Source organism: Lissotriton vulgaris, chromosome 1_2, assembly GCF_964263255.1.
Source record: "Lissotriton vulgaris chromosome 1_2, aLisVul1.2, whole genome shotgun sequence".
NCBI lineage: Eukaryota > Metazoa > Chordata > Amphibia > Caudata > Salamandridae > Lissotriton > Lissotriton vulgaris.
The window spans coordinates 89,172,792-89,195,406 of NC_141686.1; the positions used below are offsets into that span (position 1 = coordinate 89,172,792).

Below are 22,615 nucleotides of genomic sequence, written 5' to 3' on the forward strand. Positions count from 1 at the left end.
CTTGTGCGATTTTACTTTTGATTTGGTTTTACAACCATAACAAGGAGCAACAAAAAAAAAACAGGTTGCTTCTGTCAGAAGGAAAGGGAGCACGGAAAGACAACGTGGCCAATTTACACCACAGTACCTTAAAGTGCTTTTCACTATGAGAGTCGGGGCAGTTTTCGTCAGTTACTGGGGCATTTTGAACTATTATAAACCACATTTTCCACAGACCAAAAATTAAATTTCACTGTATAAGACCTGCTCCTCACATTCTATTCTGAGAGTATTTGGAATAATTAGTACAACAATGCCACCCTCACCCTCACACCCTCATCCCCTCACCCTCACACACCATCACCCCCTCACTTACCCTCACCCCTCACAACACTCACACCCTCACCCTCACATGCCCTCAACCGCACACACCCTCACACACCCTCACACCCCTTCACTCACCCTTACACCCTCCCCCTCACCCACCCTCAACACCCTCACAACACCCTCACCCTCAGTCACCCTCACCCTCGCTCACCCTCAACGCCTCACCGTCACTCACCCTCACCCTCACTCACCCTCAACCCCTCACCCTCACTCACCCTCAAATCCTCACCCTCACTCACCCTCAACACCTCATCCACACCCTCACCCCCTCACACACCCTCACTCACCCTCACACACCCTCACTCACCCTCACACACCCTCACCCTCACACACCCTCACACACCGTCACACACCCTCACACCCCCTCACTCACCCTCACACACCTTCACCCTCACACACCGTCACACACCCTCACACCCCCTCACTCACCCCCTCACCCTCACAACACTCACCCTCACACCACTCAGTGCTACAACACATTTTGTGTTACAATAGGTGTCACATTTACGAAACATAAAACTATTGGCATTCTGAATAACAAATCTATTCATTTCGCTACTTTCAATACAAGCACATAAATAAAAAAATATGTCCTTTACAATACCAATAGCTCAAAATTTCCTAATGCAAGACCTATTGCATTGCTGTGCGTCTCTCCTCTGCTGCACTCTCCTGCTCTCTAGAGATGTGGCCTAACGACCAGAGCTGCCATCTAAGTAACGTAAATACAAAACCTGTTGCATTCCAAATGCTATAGGTGTCACATTCGCAAAAGTTAAAACGATTGGCGTTGTAAATAACAAAGCTATCAATTTAGCTATTTTAAAAACCAACAAATAAATAAAATATTTGTCATTTACAAAACCAATAGCTCAGCCTTGCACGACAGACAGCGCAAAGGTGAGCCAGGGTGTGTAGCACAGGATTCGCCCTTGAAGTAGACCCTTCAATGTCAATGTCAATTCCTGCAGTGCACAGTGCACAGTAATCCGGGTAAGAGGGGCGCTTCTGCATAAACCACATATGTTACGCATAGGTATGTCTGGCTTGTGTCCATGGACGTCATTTAGGGTCGCCAGGGGTCACATTTGCGACCCCTGGCTTTCCTCTTGTGAACCCTGGCCTCAGAGATGGCAACATCTGTGCCAGGAACCCATGGGCACTTCGTCCGTATGGGCTTCAGTTGCGGCTCCACTTTCCTTGTTTTCTGTCAGTTTTTATTACAGTAATAACGAATAATATGTTATTTTCACTATCAGTGTAATAAAGAATGTATTACAATTAACTGGCAGCAGAGGTAAGTAACAAATGCTTTTAAATGTATGTTGTGTGCGTGCTTGCGGTGTGTTAATGTTGGAGCGAGTGGGTGTATGTGTGAACGTGTGTGTATGTGTAAGCACGAGGGTGTGAGTGACAGTAAAGGTCACATGGCAAGTGATGTCACTCCCGCTAGCCCTGGCATTTTGATGAATTGACGTTCATGCTTGTGTCAGGTTTCACTCGGTGTAACAGATGTGCGCAAAGCCAGGGCGTGCTCCTTGCTGGTTTTGTGCTGAACCCAGTGACGTTTGAGCTCTCCCGCCCCAGACGTGCCCCATGCGCATGAAGTAATAGGGCGCGAGGGACAGCTTTTGGGGTTAAAACGTTGGCACTCAAAAGTTAAATGTCGCTGTCCTTTGTGCCACAAATCGTCATCCATGTGCCCGTGTACACATTTAGTTGATTAGTTTAGTGTGCAATAAAGATGTATTTATCGTAAATTAAAACAAATGTCATAATTTTCCCATGAATGCAACACAGTAAAACGATTTTTCCATCTTTCGCTATATTTTCCTGAGAACTTTGTGATGGTAAAAGAAAAATCTGAATTTTGCACACCCCTAACCATGCTTTTCACAGGGTCCACCTCAAGCAGTTCTGCTCAGCTGAAGTAGGGTTGAAGTTAAATTCATGGTTTCACCACCTTCACCATATTACGAAGAACAATACTTGGGCACATACGTCACAGGGCCTTTGTCGGCTTCTCGTCCCTTACGTCACGTGAACTGGTGCCAATCACAGGAGCCTGTTAATGTCGGACTCAGATCTACCCTTGGTGTAGACATGCTTCCTGATGAGGACTTTATAGCTAAGCTTCTAACAGGGGCGACCACGTCTAACACATTCCACTGTAAATACTTTTGAAAAACGTTTTGTCATAAAACGAGTGGCGCCTTGGTGGAGTCAATACAACTTGTGTGGTATAAAATCAGCCGACATGTGGCATCCGGATTCCTTCAAACTGGTCCACCATCTGGCACACACCCCTGAGGACATACAGGAATTCCCTGTCTATATTCCACATTCCGGACACACTCAACCACACGCAGGCACACTCACCACTCCAAACTCAAGACCATTACAGTGAAGCTTCCTGTTTAACCACAAACAATAAGACTTGCATTCAGCTTCGCAAACACTACTCGGACCACTTTGCATCCTGCTTTTATGCCCAGAACCGGAGGCACCAGTAGAAGTCCTGTCTGAGTCCACTAACACAAACTCGTGAGTGTGCTTGGTAGATCATTCTCACCCTTCACTCACCTCCTCCATCCTGTGGCTTCTAAATAGATACCTACTTTCATTACGAACCTGATCTTACCTTCCAACAAACAGCTTACCCAGTCGCTCCTCCCCGCATCGTGTTATCTACTCCACTTTGGAACACAAAACTAGTTCCATGTGGATTCAAGCTCCAAGGTTGCCTTACTCTTCGCCACTTGCTTGAGCCTTCATTGTTTACAGAACAGATATTCCTTCCCACAAATGACAATTTTTCTTCTCCCATTGACGAGCCCAAAGGCCATTCCATCCGCACCACGCTTCCGATGATACTGCAGCGTGCTCCCCCTTCGATGCTGCACTACAGCCTAAGAAATCTTTGCTTGATACACCTAGGTAAGGACTACTAACCCAGCTTAGCACAATCATATTTCTGGCACCACCCTCTAGGTAACTGAAAAGGTGCAAAGTTAGTAACAGTCTATAGGGTCGTGCCATAGGCCCACAGAGCTAATAGTAACACGGCACACCAAGGCAAGTTATTGTCTCTGTGTGCATTTATTGTTATTATTGGATGGTGAATATAGCTAGCAACCCATGGAGCTCTGAATAAGGGTGGGAGCCCTGAGTTATGATTCAGAATCGTTTGCAGTGAAGATGGATGTTGGCGCTGTGTGAACCCTATTGTTTGCAGATGTGGTGTTCTCTAAAGGGATGGTCATCATCTTCTTTCTGAATTGCATCAGTGTTGGGACACATCTGATGCTGATGGGTTCAGTGCTGCAGGTCTTGGGAACATAAATAAAGAAGGCTTGTCTTCTGGATTTCTCTTTTTAACAGTGTTTTGTTCCAGTCTGGTGAGGTGCTGGATTACTGATGTCCACCGTAGCTGGTTAAGTTCTCTACCAGTTTTGGTGTCCTCATATGTGACGCAGACCTTCCTAAAGATGATGCAGGCTTGAAGGGGGAGACACGCTGCTTCCATAAGGGTTGAAGTGATCTGCTCCGGGTTCTGTAGGCCTTTGGTTAAAAGTGTTGCTGTTTGTAGGAAGTCTTTCAGGGGAACCAGTGTGGTGTTGGGCTGACCGCAGAGACTGGCCTTTCCTCACTCGAGGTGCAAGAGGACTAAGACTTCTAGTCTCGCCCTGAATGAGTTTATAAGAGGTAGCGTTTTACAGCCTGTATATGTAACGAAGATAACCCTTGTCGGATATTTTTCTAATTTATAGCAACACCATGGGTGCTCAACTGCTCAATGACTCGTTTAATGTTTTGTTATCGTCCAAGGTATTTCACCAAGCGCCGAGCTATCATTTTGTATCTGTTGTCGTGTTGCACTGTCCTATCTATAGAGCTATTGAGTGCTGGGCAAATCACTCTTCACCCCCTTTGGGACACGGTGCATTTGTCTATGAACCATCTCTGACAGCAGTGCCAAGCTACATAATATTCACAGAATTAATAATATGACACGTATTGTCCACAGTGTGGTATGGATGTTTTTACATCCAAATATTGTGATTTAAGTGGCATAAGTCCACACACAGGCCTATCCAGTTCTATACCATGCATGCCAACAAAATATTAGCCAATTACTCCTAGGATTCAAGGACATCAACCATGCATATTTTGGCAATGTGTTGTGGTTTCTTTCTAACAAAACTCTCGTCAACAAACATATACCCCCAGATTCACCAAGAACACATTTTGCTATTCCTTAATAGCGAAAAATACCGAATCGCTATTAAGGAATAGCAAAATGCTATGCATCAAGAAATCGCAAAAAAAATAGCGAATTCTAATAATTCCTTAATTGCGACTCGCAAATTGCGAGTCGCAATTAAGGAATATCTCCCCATTCATTCCTATGGACCTAGAGGCCCATAAGAATGAATGGTAAGACAATCTCAATTTGCTAATCGCAATTAGCGATTCGCAAATTGAGATTGCGATTTCAAGGGTGCAGGGGTGTCCAAAGGATACCCTGTTGCACAACTGAAATTGATGTGTGCACATATGTTGCGCACACACATGCCCTTAGGGCATGTGTGTGCGCAACACGAAACTTTGAAAAATGCAATTTAGTGCTTTTTTAAAAGTTTTTGCAAATTACCACGAAGTTGTACTTCATGGTAATTTGCGTGCCCTAATAGCGAATTCGCTATTTTTTTCACTTTCATGCATTGCATTTAAGGAATCTCAATTTGAGATTCCTTAAATGCAAAGAATCGCAATTTAGCGAATTCTTAATTAGCGATTTTTGCATTTGGGATGATGCATCCCAAATGCAAAAATTCCAGTCGCAAAGGAGCAGATTATGAGAATCTGCCCGTTTGCGAGCAGATTTAACTTTGATGAATCTAGCTGATAGTGTGCACCTTACATACCATAAATCAAGCATCAGTTTGTAAAATGCTCTTAAAAGCTTGGAAGCTTTCCCCCAGTTCTTCTGTGAATACATAAAGAAACCCCTTTAACACAACCTCAAAAGAAGACAACCCTGACACATTAATATTATTATTATTATGTTTCTTATATAGCGCCAGAATCGACCCCCGAAGGGGTATCTCCGCGCTTGCCTTGGGAACCCGTCCTGGCTTTTCTCTGTGAGATAGCCCCTACTGGGCATCCCCAAGGTGAAAGCCAGGCATCCCGCCACGGGGGCCGTTGTGGAGATTAAGCAAGCTTAATGCCCAGAGTTGCAGAGTGTGAACCCATGATTAGGTCAGGCACCGAAGCGAGAATTATCAAGTCCATGGACATTTGAGCTCAAGACCCTGCCACGTCGGGAATTGAACCCTGGTCCCGGGTCTGACCTCTGCTTCAGGGTCTGCCTGCTCTAACCGTGAACCACACTTCTCCACATTCAAAAGCTCCTGCTCCTCTTGTCATTGTAAAATGATGGCCCCTTCGTTATTATATAAAGTTGTGCATCAGGAAATAGATTAAATAAAAACATTGCCTGACAAATAGAGTGTGGCCTAAATATTGTTTACAAAAAGATTGCTCTATTGGGTGTAGATTTTCTATTATTAACTCAGATGGGGTGATATTTTTGTAAATGAAATTTAGGACAACATATTTTTCCTAGGTGATATTGAGTCCACAATATTCTGGTACCATACCTATCACATAACCATTCCTTTATTGTTGTAATTATAAGACACTTTACCCTCACAACCCCTTCTATTCCAGTAGAGGTTCCATAGATCCACAGTGATCCCAACACCACCGCCCTCTTGGAGAACCTCGCCAACATGTTCAGTTTAGACAACATATTACTAGGGTATCGAGTCATTCATGATGCCGACCATTACTGTAAAAAGAAGTGTTTTTGGGATCCCCATTCTAACTTCCATAGATTCGATTTTTCTCATTTTTTGCCAATTTGCAAAAGCTTTCAAAAATACTATTTCCACTTTAAAGTTCTGAAGAGGGGTGGAACGTCAAATAAATATATAAAGGTCCTCGGTGTTCTTCAGTTTGGCCTTGACTTCATTTACAGTGCTTGGCCAATGATGAAAGTCAGGTCAAAAGGTAAAATATTTAGACTTGACTATAAATAGACTCTTAAATGATTGGTATGTATTATAAAAAGTTTAGTACAAAATAATTATAAAGAAACATAGTTAACACCTTCCTGGTGAGACCGGAAAACTTAACTAAATTATCTCAGTGAAGAGCTTGTGAAAATGTGTTGTACTTTGTAAGAGGGGTCAGGCGCGGGAGCTCAGTTTCGTCAGATAATTAGGTGTCTAGAGGTAAGAGTCCCAGAGGTCCCATGTAGAGACTGAACAGCATTGAAGAGAGGGCAGGAAAGAAGATTGAGAGGCGTTTAGTAAAGTTGCTGTGTTATAGTGCAGAGAGTGCATGGTTGTAGAGCTTTGCCTCGAGTGTACGTGTACCTTTGTGTGATGATGGTTAGGGATGTCAGGCTTTGCATGTGTTGTGCCTTGTTTCATTTACTCTTTATAGAGCGAAGCATGATCAGTGCAGCTCCGTTGTTAAACAAACACTGTAACTTACTGCAAATTATATACCAGGCAGCAGAGGAGGTACATCACCACAGAGCTTTTACATGTTTGGCGTATGTGCTTATGGCCAGAGGGGGTAGAGGAATTTTTGAGGTTTTTTTTGCCTACCCTTTCGGGGGTGGCTCAGCTTCCTAAGACAAATACTGAAAGATATGTGTGACCTGTGTTGCAGCTATGATAATTGCAGCTTAAGCCCGCCAGACCTTGCCTAGCCAGGTAATGTGGTTGGCAGGTGAGCTGAGCATGTGTCAGTCAGAAAAGAGACATCTGTGAGAGGAGGTCATTTACTGAGGATCAGACTGTGGAAGTGAAAAGGGATGTACCTCACACTGTGTCTCAAGGAGAGAGTGGGATCCTGCTGTGTGTGTGCTCATACCTGTGTATGTGTACCCACACTCCCCTTGCTGGTCTCATAGTGTGTGTGTGATGCTTTTCCCACATTTCTATAGCTTTCTGATTGTCTCAGTGCTTCTGTGGTTAGTGCCACAGTCTGTGTGTACTCACATGTACCCACACAAACTTACGACTGTGCGTTGGCAATCTTTATTTCCACATATATGTGATAATGTCAACACCCCAGTGCTCTCTCCATACCTGTGCGTGTCCTTATTTCTCATGGGTCATGGTCTTCTATGCCTGTGATTCCTTCCATACCTCTGTGCATCGTTCTATACATGCTTCCTTTTTATCCATTCCCCTCTTCTTGCCATGTTTCTGTGCTGATTCCTATGTCCTGGTGTTTGCTTATACAAAGGCTTGATCCATACATCTGTGCTCATTCCATACCTCATTGCTTGTTCTTTTTTTTATATATGTGCTGGTTCTATACCTCTGTCTGTGTTCGTTTATCTAGGTGCCTATTCCATACATATGTACCTTTGTCATATCTCAGTGCATATGTGCATTAAAATGTATTCTTCTGTATATGTGGTGTAATCATATTTTTACACATATGTGCCTTAGTGGTGGCCGCCACAAAATTCCAGTGGGGTGGCAGGGGGGTTGGGTGTAAGGGAGATAGAATGAAATATAAAAAACACACACCTGCCTGCGGCCAATGTGTCGGTGCTCCTCTTCACTCCGGAGTCTCCCAACAGTGCCCAGGACACCAGCACACCCAATCCACCTGCTCCTTTTTTTGCCACTCACACAGTGCTTTAGTACTTGCTGCGTTTTTCCAACACAGCTTGTGCAACACGGCTGTGCAACACAGCCAGGTTGGAAAAACCTAAGTGCGCATGTCTGTTTGCCTGGCCTGAGACGTCCCAGCCAAATGACTTGCGCTCTTTACAGTGCACAGTATTCCATTCTCCCTGCCATGCCCGGGCTCGCCCAAGACACCCTGGTTCAGTCAGTCAGCGGGGAAAAGATAATAATATTGTTACATTATAATTTTATTTTCCACTGACTGACTCAGTGGGGCTACGCTCCTCCGCCATTACAGAGGAGCCGCCGCTGTTGTGCCTGTTTTCTTATCTATGAGCCTATTCTATACAGTTAGACTCTTTCCATCTCTCTATGCTTGTTCCTCTACCCATACCTCAGCCCCTTATACCTCAGAATATTTCCGTACAAGTGAGCGTGGTCTCTTATCAATGTGTCTGTTCCATATCCCCAAGCTCTTTCAATCTCTCTGGGCTTATTTTCATACTTGCATGTTCCTCTGTGCTTGTTCCCCTATCCGCACGCTTGGTCTCTTTAATCCGAGCATACAACCATATGTCTGCGCGTGCACATTACGCCGGTTCTATACATCTATGCTCTGTCCATATCTCCGTCTTACATCTCTGTGTGATGCTCATCCAGCCTTCCTTCTTCTGATCTGCTCTGGTCCCCAAACCGTGGGAGTTCTTGATCCAGATGTGATGCTGTTGTCATGCCTACCAGTCATGTTGTGAAACTGTGCCTGTGCTGCGATGCGAAGTGTCTGTTCCTCTCAATATCCCATCTTCTATCTCGTGATAAGCTGCTCGGGCCTTGGGCATGCACCTAATGTACTACTGTCTTGTTTGATTTACCTCAACTTTGTATTATACATCAGCGGTTCTTAACCTGTAGTCCGAGGACCCCCACGTGTCTGGGATGCCAACTGGGGCAGTCGGTGAATGTTGAGAACATTGAATAATATTAACAGATAATAAAGTATATACACATAAAAAAGTAACATTGAAAAATGTAAAGGGTTCTGATAATTTGATGGAATTTGAAATTGAAGCCTGGTAAATAAATTGATATCTTCAGCTTGATTTGTGGTTGTAGCACAAGTATGGCAAACAGTAGTATGTGCGTTTGTGGCCTCTGGTGAAGTACGTTTGGTATCAAAAAGAGAAGATGAATTAGAAGTAAAAAAAAAAGCCAGAGTGATAGGCTAGAACCTAGCATATCGCTTTATCTTTTAGACATAAAACCAACATTTGAAAAACTCAAACCTTCCCATTAAAAATAAAATTTCTATTTTTGTATACTTTTTTGTTGTTTTTTTTTTATTCTTTCATAATTGTTCTTTGGTCGCTGTATATGTGGTTCTGCAGTTTTGGTTATTATTAGTGGTTCAATCAGTGGCGGCTCACAGTGGGAGTGCTGAAGGGTGGTGGGGCGGAAGAGGGGCAGGGTGGGGGGGGTAGTAGAGTCGGACATACGACGTCCACGAGTAGTAAGTAAATAAATAAACAAAACTATTTACCTTGCGCTTGATGCATCGCCACTCGGCGCATCGAGCGCAAGGTAAATCATTTTATTTATTTACCTACTTTACTCATGGATGTCGTATGCTCGACTCCACTTCCCCCCACCCTGCCCCTCCCCTGCCCTGCCTTACCACCCCGCAGCACTCCTACTGCGAGCCGCCACTGGGTCCAATGTATAGAAATTGCTTAGACCAGGGCCCCTGGTTTCCAAAAGTGATTCAGTGGGGGTCCGCAGGAGTCAAAGGTTTAAGAACCGCTGTTGCATGTAGTAATGTTACATTATTTTTTAGCACACTTTAATATTCTTGTATTTTTATTTTTGTAGGTTCCAACTATGCGAGTCCGCGAGCAGGCCACGCCAACATGAACGCCAACGCGGCTGCCGGCCTAGCCCCAGAGCACATCCCCACCCCGGGGGCAGCTCTGTCCTGGCAGGCTGCTATCGATGCCGCCAGGCAGGCCAAACTCATGGGCAGTACTGGCAATGCCACAATATCCACAGCCAGTTCCACGCAGCGCAAGCGTCAGCAGTACGGCAAGCCTAAGAAGCAGGGCACAACCACTGCCACGCGCCCGCCACGTGCCCTACTCTGCCTGACGCTCAAGAACCCCATCCGGAAAGCGTGCATCAGTATTGTGGAGTGGAAGTATCCTTTTTTAACCAGAATTCTCATGTGGATTGAAAGCAAATGTATTGGGGGCATCATTGAAATGTGTTGCAAAATATTTCTTACGAAGTAGCCCAGAAAGAAAATCAGATCCTGCCAAATATTCTACTGTACCAGATGGAAAGGGTCTAGTGAGGAGGCCGAGTTTGCATTTGTGCTCACATTTTACAATTTTGAGACTGAAAGTTGTATAGGTGTTGGGTCCTTGCAGGAGGCCCTCAATAAACCCTCTAACATGCTATTGATGAAAGAACTAAGGGCCATATGTATGAACACATTTTCCCATAGACACAAAATGGGTAAAACCCTTTGACACATACGGCCCTTAATGTGAAATCAGGAAACTGCCACTAAACATTCTCAGTCCAGATTCTACACTTTGTTATCAGTTAACCAAGCTCCCATTTTGGACCTAGCAGCCAAAGTACCATTTAGTCACGTGAGGCACATTCAGCTAGTCCATACATTTTAGCCAAACAGCGATTTGGGTTCTGTAACTTGCATTTGCGCTTTTCCCATTCTAAGTGGGGGCCCCCAAGTCTCACAGAAAACTATGTTGAGTAAAAAGCCAAAGCTTGGACAATAGGCACATGTGGTATGAAGAAATTTGGAAGTTGCGTTTCTGTACTCAGGTGTTTTTCTCAGACCCCTCACTAATTTCAAGCCCATAATTTTTGATGGTAGGTTGAAGTACAAGTGCTAGGTTGATTTTTTTTTTCAAATTACTATAATTGGAAAGACTTTCCATTTTGTAAATGTAGTTCTTTGATTAATATCTGGTTGGTCATTAGAATGTTCCTGATATGTGGGTGTGATGATATTCAAGAGTTTGATGAAAAGTTAACTCCAGAGAAAAATCTGCAATAAATCATTAAGTTAATATCAGAGATGGTATGTTTATGAAATGTCAGCCTTTAAAACTGAGAATACACATAGTGTGTAAACTGAAATGAAACCTCTGCTTGGTTAATAGAGACCTTCTTCTTTCAAAGAGGTCCAGACGTGGTGAAAAGATACAGCCCCCAGCCAAAAAGGTTATCGAACCTCTTCTGGTTTTTGAGGTGTTACACTTGGTCAGACCAGTGAGCGTCTCTAGTGAAGCACTTTACTCCTAAATCTTGTAATGAGATAATCTGGGAGAGGATGTAGCCTAACGGCTAGGGTGGTCGACCTCGAATCTGGAGAACAGCGTTCGAGTCCCGGCAATGATGCTGAACATCCTGTGATTCTGGGCAAATCACTTAGGGGCATATGTATCAAGCCCTTTTCCCGTTCGCAAACGGGCCGATTCTCAGAATCGGCCCGTTTGCGAATGGGAAAAGGCCTTTTGGGATGTATCATCCCAAAAGGGCACCTTCAAATTAGAGAATCGCAAAATTTCCGATTCTCTATTTTGCAATTGCATTTAAGGAATCGCAAATTGCGATTCCTTAAATTCAATGTATGATGCACAGAAAAAGTGTGATTTGGCCTTAAGGAATCGCAAATTACCACCAACTTCAGGTTGGTGGTAATTTGCGATTTCTTTGAAAAATTCCCTTTTTTGCATTTTCCAAAGTGCCATGTGGCGTATATGCGCCACATGTGCACACTTACATATTTCAAGGGTGCAACAGGGTGTCCTTTTGACACCCTGGCACCCTTGAAATTCCATTCTCAATTTGCGATTCTCTAATTGCTAATCGCACATTGAGAATGTCTTCCCATTCATTCCTATGGGCCTCCTAGCTGATAGGAATAAATGGGAAGGTATTCCTTAATTGTGATTCGCAATTTGCTAATCACAATTAAAGAATCCCAAGGACTCGCAAACTATTTGCAAATTTTTTATTACATACCGTTTTGCGATTCTCAAATAGCGATTATCTAAGAATCGCTATATAAGAATCGCAATAACGGTATTTGATACATATGCCCTCTAATCTCCCCATGCCTAACAAAAATGAATGTGTTCCCATGTAACGCAACTAGTGCTATGAAAAGCGCTCTGATACCCGATACCTTCGGGTTAAGTTCGCACTGTATAAAACTCCTTAAAAAAAAATCTATACCGCTAACATACAGCCTCTTATTTTAGGAGTGTCCAGTATATGGCCGTGAGGGGTGGGCACATGTCAGATTTTAAGGAGGGCCTTTGGCTATTTAAATGACTTTTGATTAACAGGATGCTCCCAGAATGTGGGAGTTCTGCAAAACTGGCCTGGATGCTATCTTCTTGGCCCTCACTCGGGAGCCCCTGCTCTAGCCGGTAGGACCCTTAAGGAAATTCCTCGGTATCTCCAAATCATGGTGATGCCATTTCTACAAACTTCTGTTTTTTTTATTTTATTTAATACACCAGTGCATGCTGGGAGTAGGTTGCACTGTCTGCCATGCTGGCCCCAGACATTGACCTGCGGTGGTTTGGATAGGGTCGGCCCAGGCCTGGCCCCGCAACGGCCGGTGCTGTACACTCATCCCCGACCTGACGTCAGCACGCTGGGATTTGTTTACTCTCTCACTCCCGTGTCTCTAATTGAGCGGCTTGCTTAATGCGGGTGTTTTTACCAGAGTTCAAAGAGACTCTCTGGGAGACAAAAAGATTCACCAGCTAACCACGTGCAAACAGAGGGATTACTGGAAACCCAAAGCCTGCGCACGGCCTTCAATCAGGCCCGCCTGTGACCTTTTAGGAGAACCATGCCTCGGTGCTTTAGAGCCACACGAGCAGACAGACACTTGAGACACAGACAGACAGACCTGGACACGTGCCCTGGCCGGCTTCACGGAAGAGTCCTCGACCCTACAGAGACCCTCTTAAGAATGACATCTGTATGTACACAAAACACAGCCCTAAAACATGCCTCCTTCAAAAGTCTGACAGTTTCTTCCTTTCAAGGCCGGGAATCCAGCGCCGGAATGTGACGGAGGCCCTCAGGCCCGGTGTAAAAACTCATCCCTGTTGTTCTCAGCATGCTTTTCTGTGCCCTCCTCCGAGACAGCGTAAATTAGCATTAACTTCGCCTCCCCGAGCTCGGTTTCTCTCCGTTATGGGGGAAAGTGTTGTAGGATGTGAGAAACACCCTGAATCTCCCAATACTTTTAACTGACTGGCTCTCCAATGGCCCTCTCTTCCCCCATCCCTTCTCAGGCAAACAGTCATCAGTATGCCCCAGTGGTCTTATTATTTCCGGTCGGGATGAAACCGAAGTGACATCATCACGTGCGCTATCACCTTATGACATCACTCAAATAGTGACGTCACAGTCTTTGAATCCCATGACGGGCTAGTGTATTTTTTTTTTTAATTAAAGGCATCCGAATGTGAATTAAAGGTCCACCGCACAGATCTCCCACGGATATTGGGCCTCAGCACCCTTTGTACTTCGGCATAGGGTACTCCTGAGTACCTTTCGCCTCTGGATCGTCCTGTAACTCCTCCACAGCCCTGGATGTGGCGACCATCACAGCCAGGGCCCCCCACCTGAGCTCAACCTTCCTAAACGCAGCCTGCTGAAATAAGGGCTTCCTGAATGTCCAACAGGAATAAATCCATGCCTACTCTGGAGAGGTGGACTCCTTCCTCGTCAAAGCATCCTGTGGATTTGGCGTGAAGTTCCCCATGCCTAATGAAGCCAAAGCGCATCAGCTCCGCGAATTTACGCATTGCGCAGTTCACTTTCCTTCGCGCTACTTCTAGCGCTTGCCCAGAGCGAGCCCCGAGCCAAACCCGGCGTGGTGTGATCTCAGACCACCACAGCTCGCAAGGTCCTAATAAGTTGCTAATCTTGGAAATATTCACTTTCATGTCCCTCAGTAGGAACCTTTTACTTAAGATAGGCAAGTCATTCCCTCCCAGGTGCCGGATAAGCACGTCTGGGGGGTGGGGGTTCCCCTGTAATTCTTGTTTTAGAATGCCCAGCACCCCGTTCCAACGCAAGCCATTGATTCCGCGCCATACAAGTTGAGTTTTGCTAAACCCATGATTCCACTTCCTGCTTTCAGCCCACAGAGCCAACTTGGATACAACCTCGTGGCCCAGCACCCAGACCGTGGTTCCTGGGAAAAAAAGAGAAGTGTTGAACATAACTACTTTTACTAAAACATGCATTCAAAACACTCTGGCATGAAAAACCACACTGCACAATGATACACAGCAAAACTCAGTTTGCAGGACAGGGCCAAGGGTGGCCAAAATTACAATACACTGTCTACAGTCCCAGAACAAAACCTTCACAAAATTTTCTGAGATCTCTGAGAACTACTTGCTGTAAACTGGTCTGATGTACCTCTTATAACAGTCTGAGTTCCATCTCCCTAATTGCTTAATGCCCTCTACATGTACCCCTTCAGAAAATGCAGTGGTAACTGCACCTATGCGGAAAGAGTGTGTGCTGAACCGTTTGCCCTGAGTCGAAACACCTGCCGAAAACAAACATGCATGCATGAAATGTTCCTCTTGATATTTAGTGAGCGGCGTGCCATCTGAATGCAAGAGGAGATACCCATCACTAGATCGGCGGATGGCTAGGTAAGCCGCCACGAGGCTCACTGAACCAAAATTGGGCAAACCTAGGCTTTGTAACCAAAACTCTATCCCCCTTCCCTGCTGGTCAGTTTTAGATTGACGCAGGGTGATCTTGATGGCATCACCTATTACCAACACATCCCGCAGTAACATTGCTACACCTGACGTGTCATTCTTAGATTTGGCCACCAGCTCGGAGATCCTGAAAGCGCCAAAGAAAGCTAAGCTGAAAGCGGATGCGAACAAAGCCGTCTCGTAAACAGAAGAAGTAACCTGAGGCAAACACAAGATCATTCTTTGGAGTGTTATGAAATCAATGGGTGATCTATTGTCGAGCGCTTTGGGTTCACCTCTAGCCCACCCCTTTAAAGCTGCCCTGATAACAAAGGTCCTGGTAGGGTCAGCCTGCCCCTTCAACTTGGCATTGTGGCTAATGGCTGCTAGGTGGCCTGATATCCAAGAATGGCTCTTTTTGTTATCTTTGGCCCACAGGATGAAGGCCTGAACTTTCAACTCTGCGGCTGCCCCAGAGTCCTCCCACGACCCCACAGTGGCACAACATTTTTTCACACATGCTTTGTATCTCTGCGCCAACGACATCTCCCCCAGGGCCCTCATTCTGTTCACCACTTCAAAAGGTACCAGAGGTGTGCTGGGAAGGGGGTGGCTTCCTCTCCCGCTCTTGGCCAAGCCTCTCGGAACCGTTGCCACTGAAAACGAGCGAGAGCGTCAGCTGCAATGTTCTTTGTACCCTGAATGTGTCGCGCCCTACATTCGACATTGTTGTGAAGGCAAGTTCGCACCAGTTTGCGCAGCAGACATAAAACTAGAGGGCAACTAGCAGAGTGAGAGTTGATGGCCTGTACTACTGCTAAGTTGTCTGACCACAGCAGGACCCTTTTGGCTGACAGGATAGCAGGCCATAAGTGGAAGGCCACTACGATGGGGAACAGCTCGAGTACAGTGATCTTTGCTGTCACCTTTTTCTTTATCCAAGCGATGGGCCATTCCTCAGCGTACCACTCCCTGTCTAAGATGGCGCCAAAACCGAGCCTGCCGGACGCATCTGTGAAGAGAGCAAGGTCAGGGATGCCAGCCCAAGGAGCCCTCCAAATCACAGCCCTGTTGAAGTTGAGCAAAAACTCCGACCACCTGGCCAAATCGTGTTGAATGCCCTTGCTCAGCTTCACCATGTGGTGTTTCTTGAAGATATTCGCAGTAGCCCTAGCAAGTCTCCTGGCAAGACCCTCCCAGCTGGGATAATTCTTGCCGCAAAGTTGAGGAGACCCAAGATGCCCTGAATGCACCCCAGGGAGGCCTTGTCCAGCCCTACCAGAGCCTGAATTTTGTTTGCCAGGTCGCGCACCTTATCCGCAGGCAATCTGCATTCCCCTGCAATCGTGTCAATTTCGATACCTAGGAAAGTCAAAGTTTGCGCTGGCCCCACTGTCTTACCAGGTGCAAGGGGTACACCCAGGTGGTCCGTAAGAAGAACAAAGTCTGCCAGATCCTGAGAGCAAAGCTGTGTCCCGTCGCTCCCGATGAACAAAAAGTCATCCAAGTAATGAGTCACCCCTTCTACACCGTACGTGTCTTGGAGTGCCCATTGCAGGAAACAACTGAAAGCTTCGAAGTACGCACAGGACACAGTGCAACCCATGGGCATGCATTTGTCATAGTAGAACTTACCGTCTAGCGTGAAACCTAGCAGGTGATAGCTGCTCGGATGGACTGGTAATAACCTAAAAGCTGATTCAATGTCTGCTTTGGCTAACCAGGCCCCTCTGCCCGCCCTCCTAACCAGGTCCAATGCAACGTCCAGCGTTCAATATGACACCGAGCAAGCTCCCTCTTCCAAACCATCATTGACCGAAGTCCCTTTAGGGTAGGAGAGGTGATGAATGAGTCTAAAGGCACCTGGTTCCTTTTTGGGAACTACCCCCAGGGGAGATACAACAAAATTCTCAAGTGGTGGGTGTAGGAAAGGACTGCCTATTCTGCCCAATGCTCTCTCTTTTTCCACCCTCGCCCTAACCACTTCTGGTTGATCTCTAGCAGATCTTAGGTTCTCAGCATCCTTGCTCCCCAGAGCACCTGTAAAAGGGATCTTAAAGCCTTCATGAAAACCAAACAACAGCAAGCGGCTGTCTTCTTCTAAAGGATAACGCCTGAGCAAGGGTGTGATGTTGTCTAGAATCACAGGGACACACCTACTGGCGCATGAAGCTGAAAAATTGGAAGGGGAGAGGGTGTAACTGGATAAGGAGAGCGCCCAGAGAACTCGCTTAGCTGCAAAGGGGTTGAGTGGGAAAGCGTGGAAGGGGTAGCCAAAACAGGAGACATGCTGCCTATTTCAAAATTACTGTCCCCCTTTACTTGCTGGCTGTGTGGACTGCTTAGAGTGGCATGAGGTTGCGGGGTGGGGTCCCCCACAAGTGTTACAGGCATGTAAGAATTTGCAAGACTTACCCCAAGAGCAAGACCCATTGTTGAAGAGACGGCAAGTGCCGGGGGGAGATCGCTTGAAGCCACCTCTGTAACCACCCCCTCTGCGGCCTCCTCGAAAGGCGTGTTTACCCTTACCCCGAAACTGAAAGGACCCCCCTGTCGAAAACTGCCCACTAGGAAGACTACCTGGTGCGATGACCGAGAGCTGGCCCCGTGCTCCCATGTGCTCTATCCAGAGCTGCACTTCTTTTTGATCCCAGTTCATCTCTGGGCATTGAGACATTTTCCTTCTGAATTCCCTATCGTAATTGATCCATCCATAACCACCCCATTTCAAGGCCTCCTTATGAATAATCCTAGAATATTGTACCAGGCCTGGGCCCTGTTCAGGAAATCTTTCCATGGTGACTGACGCTAAAATGGAAAAGGCATCTAACCAATTAGAAATATTCTTTTCAGGGCATGGCTGATACTTTACCTTTTTGTCATCCTCCTTTGCCCCAAACCTCCTAGCGTCTATGCCTTCCTGACCCAACATAAGGAGTGTAAAGATATCTATAAACTCCCTTTTCCAAATACCCTCTTTGGTAGCTTGTGGTTCCTGCCAAGCCAAGGAGCATCGCCCGGAAAGGAGCGGTGCGATGGAGATCGCAGGAACAGGGGAAGGTAAGGGTGCGGGCAATGGGCTGGCAGCAGGAGGCACCCCTGTGGAAGCATTTGTAGAGGTCGAGGGCGTGTTGGGAACCAAGGGAGTGACCGGGGAGGAGCGGCGGGAGGACTCCCCAAAGGCGCAGTACTCTGCGCCCCAGTCGAATTAGCCACTGTGTGATCGCAGCCTGCACTGAATCCCCTTGCTTAGAAGTTTGCACAGATGACCACACAGTGGAAACTGCCGGAGCAGGACTCATGCTAACAACGCTACGTCCCCCACCATGAGGCGAGCTAGCAGCAGAAAAACCCCCTTGGAAACGCCCCATAAAATTGTTCAAGGTGTCCATCATTTAACCAGATTGTCTCTTGTTGCGAAATTACCTTGGGAAGCCTGGTTGTCCTTAGAGAGGACCAGGGGCGGTGGCGTAGCAATTACCCCCTGCGACGGGACCTCATGGGGGGGTCATGTCTGCAGCAGAGATTCCTGGGGGAAATCCTTAACAGTGGGCTTTCTGATCCGTTTGGGCCTGGAGGGAGTGGCATCGGCACTGTTCTGGATATCCGACGATGTGGAATCACCTGAGAAACCAGAATCATCTGGCTCCGGCGTGTGCATCAAACTCTGTGCCCAAGCAAGGCCTTTAAGCTTTGTCATCTCCATAAAGTCTGCCCACCGTGCGTCCTGGGAGGTGCCCGGCAACGAGTCCTCCACCAGGGTATTTTCTTGGAAGAGGGGGGGGGGACTTTGGCTGTCCATTCTCACTTCTGTTCAGCCTCACAGGATCTGGGGATAAAAAGTAGGATCAGCCACAGCACACACATGAAGAAAAGTACCCTGTCCGTCTTGTGTTAACAATTGGTGCGTGTCCCAGACCCCTCCATTCTTACATCACAACGTTGGAAAAGGTGGAAACGAAAAGTGCGATCGATGCGGAGTAAACTCAGCGCGAGAGGTCGAAAAAGGGGCTATGGAGGGAAATAGGTAACGTTAGTTGGTGCACTTGTAGGTGACAATCTTTCTGTGTGTATGCACCTTCCCTCTGTGTCCACACCATGGACTGGTCCTTAACGATATACCTGTATCTGGCCTACCAATTGCCCCCTGGACCGATTCCTCGTCCTTTGCGCTGATTACTTTGCTTTGGATCCTGAAAGATAAAAGACATTGTCATAACGTTCCTTTCATTCCTTCATCTGAGCTCTTTAATCTGTATTGCTCCTTCAGCTTCTGGCGTCGTGCCACCATAGCCCAGCTTCCTTCCAGCCAGTCCTCGCCAGCCGTACGCGTACCCATTTCCTGAAAGTACACACATGTTAGTGCTGACTTATACATAACATATCTCAGCCCTGACCGCCCTTATATTATTACTCCCTAAGCGCCACAGGGCGAGTGCCCGATAAGAAGGGGAGCGGGGGGGGGGTTGGGAAGTTGAGGCATTAGTGCCACTCTAATAGAGGCCGCATCTAATTAATCACAACCTCCCCCTTGGGAATGTAGTATGCAACAGGCCTAAACGAATAACCTATGTCTGAGCGCCTGACGTGACTAAAAACGTCCTTCAACGATGAACCCAGCTCGCGTGAACTCCCCCCCCTGATAAAATACATTAGGTAACTGTTGGGTGAGACTCCCTAATTACCCTGAATTCTTCTGAAACAGACTCCTATAAAGGAATCCCCTTAAGCCTAAAAGTGAAAAAATCACATTGCAAAGGCTCATAAAATTCCCCGCGAGAGAAACACGGCGTGCGCGCCACTTCGCCACATTCCATGCCACGAGCGCCGACCGGGACCAAGAATGTCCCCCCTCAGCGCTGGCTAGCACAAAGCCTGTGGAACTGCACCCTCCCCCCTCCCGCCTCCCCCTGCATCCGACTTGTTCCTCCCCTAGCCTAAGGAGAGCCTGCCAACGATGCTCGCCGTAGCACAGGTTCTCAAGGTCCGATCCCTGCAAGTGGCCGAGGCTGCGTCACATCAAAGTGAGCCACCTCTGCACTGTAGGCCATCCTCACTGTGATCGAAATCCATGCTGGGGAGGAAAACCTGGACCCTGCTGGGAAAGCCTGTGAGCGCCCCACCCTGCAGTGCGAGAGCAAACAGGCGCTGCAAAAGCGCAAGTATATCCGCAGATCGAACTGTCCAGTGCGACTTGAACCGCGTTGCACAGCAAAACTGCCCCGTAACAGAACCTGGACTAAGTATGGAATAAAAAGCACCACACTCTGTTCCCGGTGTCGCCCGAGAATCGCGGCACACCACCAGGAGATGAGAATAAATCCCCGAGAGTGGCAAAAGGGGTTCACAGACGCTGCATAAACTTCAAGTAAAGCCGCAGGGGATAGTGCCCAGAGAGCGAAGTGAAAGGAAGCGGCACGTAAAAAACCACCCAAAGTAAAAAAGGGCCTGTACTAACTCCCGAGAATATACGTATCTCTCTCCGCTCCTGGTGCTGACCGTGAGGCGGGGCCCGCAAGGCTGGTCGGTGAATACCAAGGAGACATAAACTGCCCCTGAGGGCGGTAGAAGGATAAACAGGAATGTCTAATCCCTCTAATGCAGCCTAAAAGACAACTACGCAAGTCTACAGCATGACACCTTGCACTAAAATTAAATATAGAAAGGATCCAAAAAGGAAATTATAATGGCGGAAACACGGGCACCGAATCCCCCCTACACCGGACATCCAATAGGAACTTCTCATAAAGTTGACCGCACCGGGCCTCTGCACCACATGCGCCGGTCATCAACAAATACTGCCCCTAAAATGGCCGCACACACGCGTCCTTCACCACGTGCGCCGGACAAAAGGAACAAGCTGCCCCTGAAAATGGCCGCACTGGGCGCCATTAACCCAAAGAGCCGGACAAAGGGGCCCCTAAAAATGGCCGCACCCGGACGCCATTACCCGCGTGTGCCGGACATAAAAATGAAAACAACATGCCCGAGACCAGCCCCATCCCTGCGTTCGGTCCCAGAATCCCACTGCCATTCCCAAACCGCAGCGAGCCTCTCAAGACATGGCGGATAAGCGTGGATCAGCCATGGGCTGCCTCGAGTACGAGTTCTCCCCCGGGTCCTGGACTTGCAAAATGTGCAACGGAACACAAGGAAAGAAGGGCCCCCTGCATCCCTGCCTGGCAGAAACGCTAGTGCACCGATGCCCCGAAGTCCTACCCGCAGAGATGCTATAACAAGGGGAGGGGGGGCAAACCAGCAAGCAACCCCCAGTCGCCAAGAATAAACCCCTACCTCCTCAGACTGCAGAGACCCGTTTCGAACGCATGCCGGAAACCAAGCCCCCATCTTCCTAATACGATCATCAAAACATGCACCCAGGCAGAGAAAAGTACAGTCCCCTAATATTAAACATGCCCCGCTAGACACCTGGAGGGGGAGCACCCCGTAACGTGCCCAGCCCCAACATAACACCCAAATACACATAAAGCACACAACAAACATCGTCTAATCATATACGTGCCCCCGCTTCAGCGGCCTGCTACTATGCAGGCCGCCCGGCCCATCTCGACCCCCATAATGGGGGGAGCGGGCACGGAGGGGGAAAACAGCTCACCTCAGATCCAGACGATCCTGGGCACAACCAACATCGAGGGAAGAAGGACGACACAGAGGCCGCCTAGAGGGAGGGGGAAGCCTAAATACCCCAACCCCCCCAAACCCCTCCCCTCCCACCCGCCGGAAGTGACGCGCCTGCAGCTGGCTGCTAGCAGCTGGGACCTGAAAGGCTGGTGCGCTTGCCATCTTGTGGCACTACGGTGTCCGCCCTCTTATGAGGGTCCCCTGCGGCGACGAGTCGGTCGGCCAGCAGTCTAGTGTACGGATGTGCCCGGAGAGGAAGAGAAGGCTTCGGAACAGGAAGCTCCGGATGTGGACAGGTAAGTGGGGCTGTGGCCGGGTTTGCAGGGGGTCGTTTTTAAGGTTTGAGAGTCAGATTTAGGGTTCAGGGCATGGGGATCGGGCATTCTTATGAGGGCAGGCTTTTAGGGCTCAGGGAGGGGGTTGGGGTCTTTTTTAGGACTGGGATTGGGGGGCCTTTTTAAGTGGTGAGGGTAGGATTTAGGGCTCAGGGCAGGTAGGCGGGTTGGGTAGTTTTTTAAGGTATCAGGGTTCTAGGCCTCAGGGCGGGGATGGTGTCGTTTTCAGGGCAGCACTGAGGTAAGTTTTAGGGCTCAGGGCGGTGTGGTCAGGGTAGTTTTAAGGACAGGACGAGGTAGGTCTTAGGCCTCAGGACGCGTAGTCATGGTAGGGGGACAGAATTTTAGGGCTTAGGACAGGGAGTGGCGACCTTAACCACGTATATCCCCTTACTTACCAATCATGCCTTTACAACAAAATTGCGTGGTAAAGACATGTTTGGTAAAGAAATGCTTGGTAAAGGAATGCATGGTTAAGACGCATTTGTGGTTCAGGCTGCATTGTAGAGGCACGCATGGTTCAGCCATGTGTGCCTCGGTCATACAACCACCTTAAACATCTCTGACCAAAGGCAGTCAGTGATGGGTTGGAGCTTGTATGAATGGGGGGTCACCCAGCACCAAATCAGGTGTGATCTTGTGAGGAGCTCTTTGGCTGTGCTGTAGCTCTGCCTTGGGTTAGAGACGGCTGACAGTTTGCCACAAGCAGTTCCTCAAAGGCACTAGCCTTCTAAAGGGCCAATGGGCTGATTAGAATGTCTGGATAGCCATTTGCTACCCC

The 22,615-nt window shown here is 47.6% G+C and overlaps 1 protein-coding gene across 2 annotated transcripts in view; it reads left to right on the forward strand.

The window, feature by feature from the left end:
- The window catches only part of CACNA1C (calcium voltage-gated channel subunit alpha1 C), a 1,657,037-nt gene that overhangs the window by 195,303 nt on the left and 1,439,119 nt on the right, over window positions 1–22,615 (forward strand). For both annotated transcript variants that reach the window (XM_086952879.1, XM_086952878.1), the window contains exon 2: window positions 9,954–10,275. In XM_086952879.1, coding sequence (XP_086809005.1) covers window positions 9,954–10,275 — 322 coding nt within the window. The remainder of the gene's footprint in view (window positions 1–9,953; window positions 10,276–22,615) is intronic.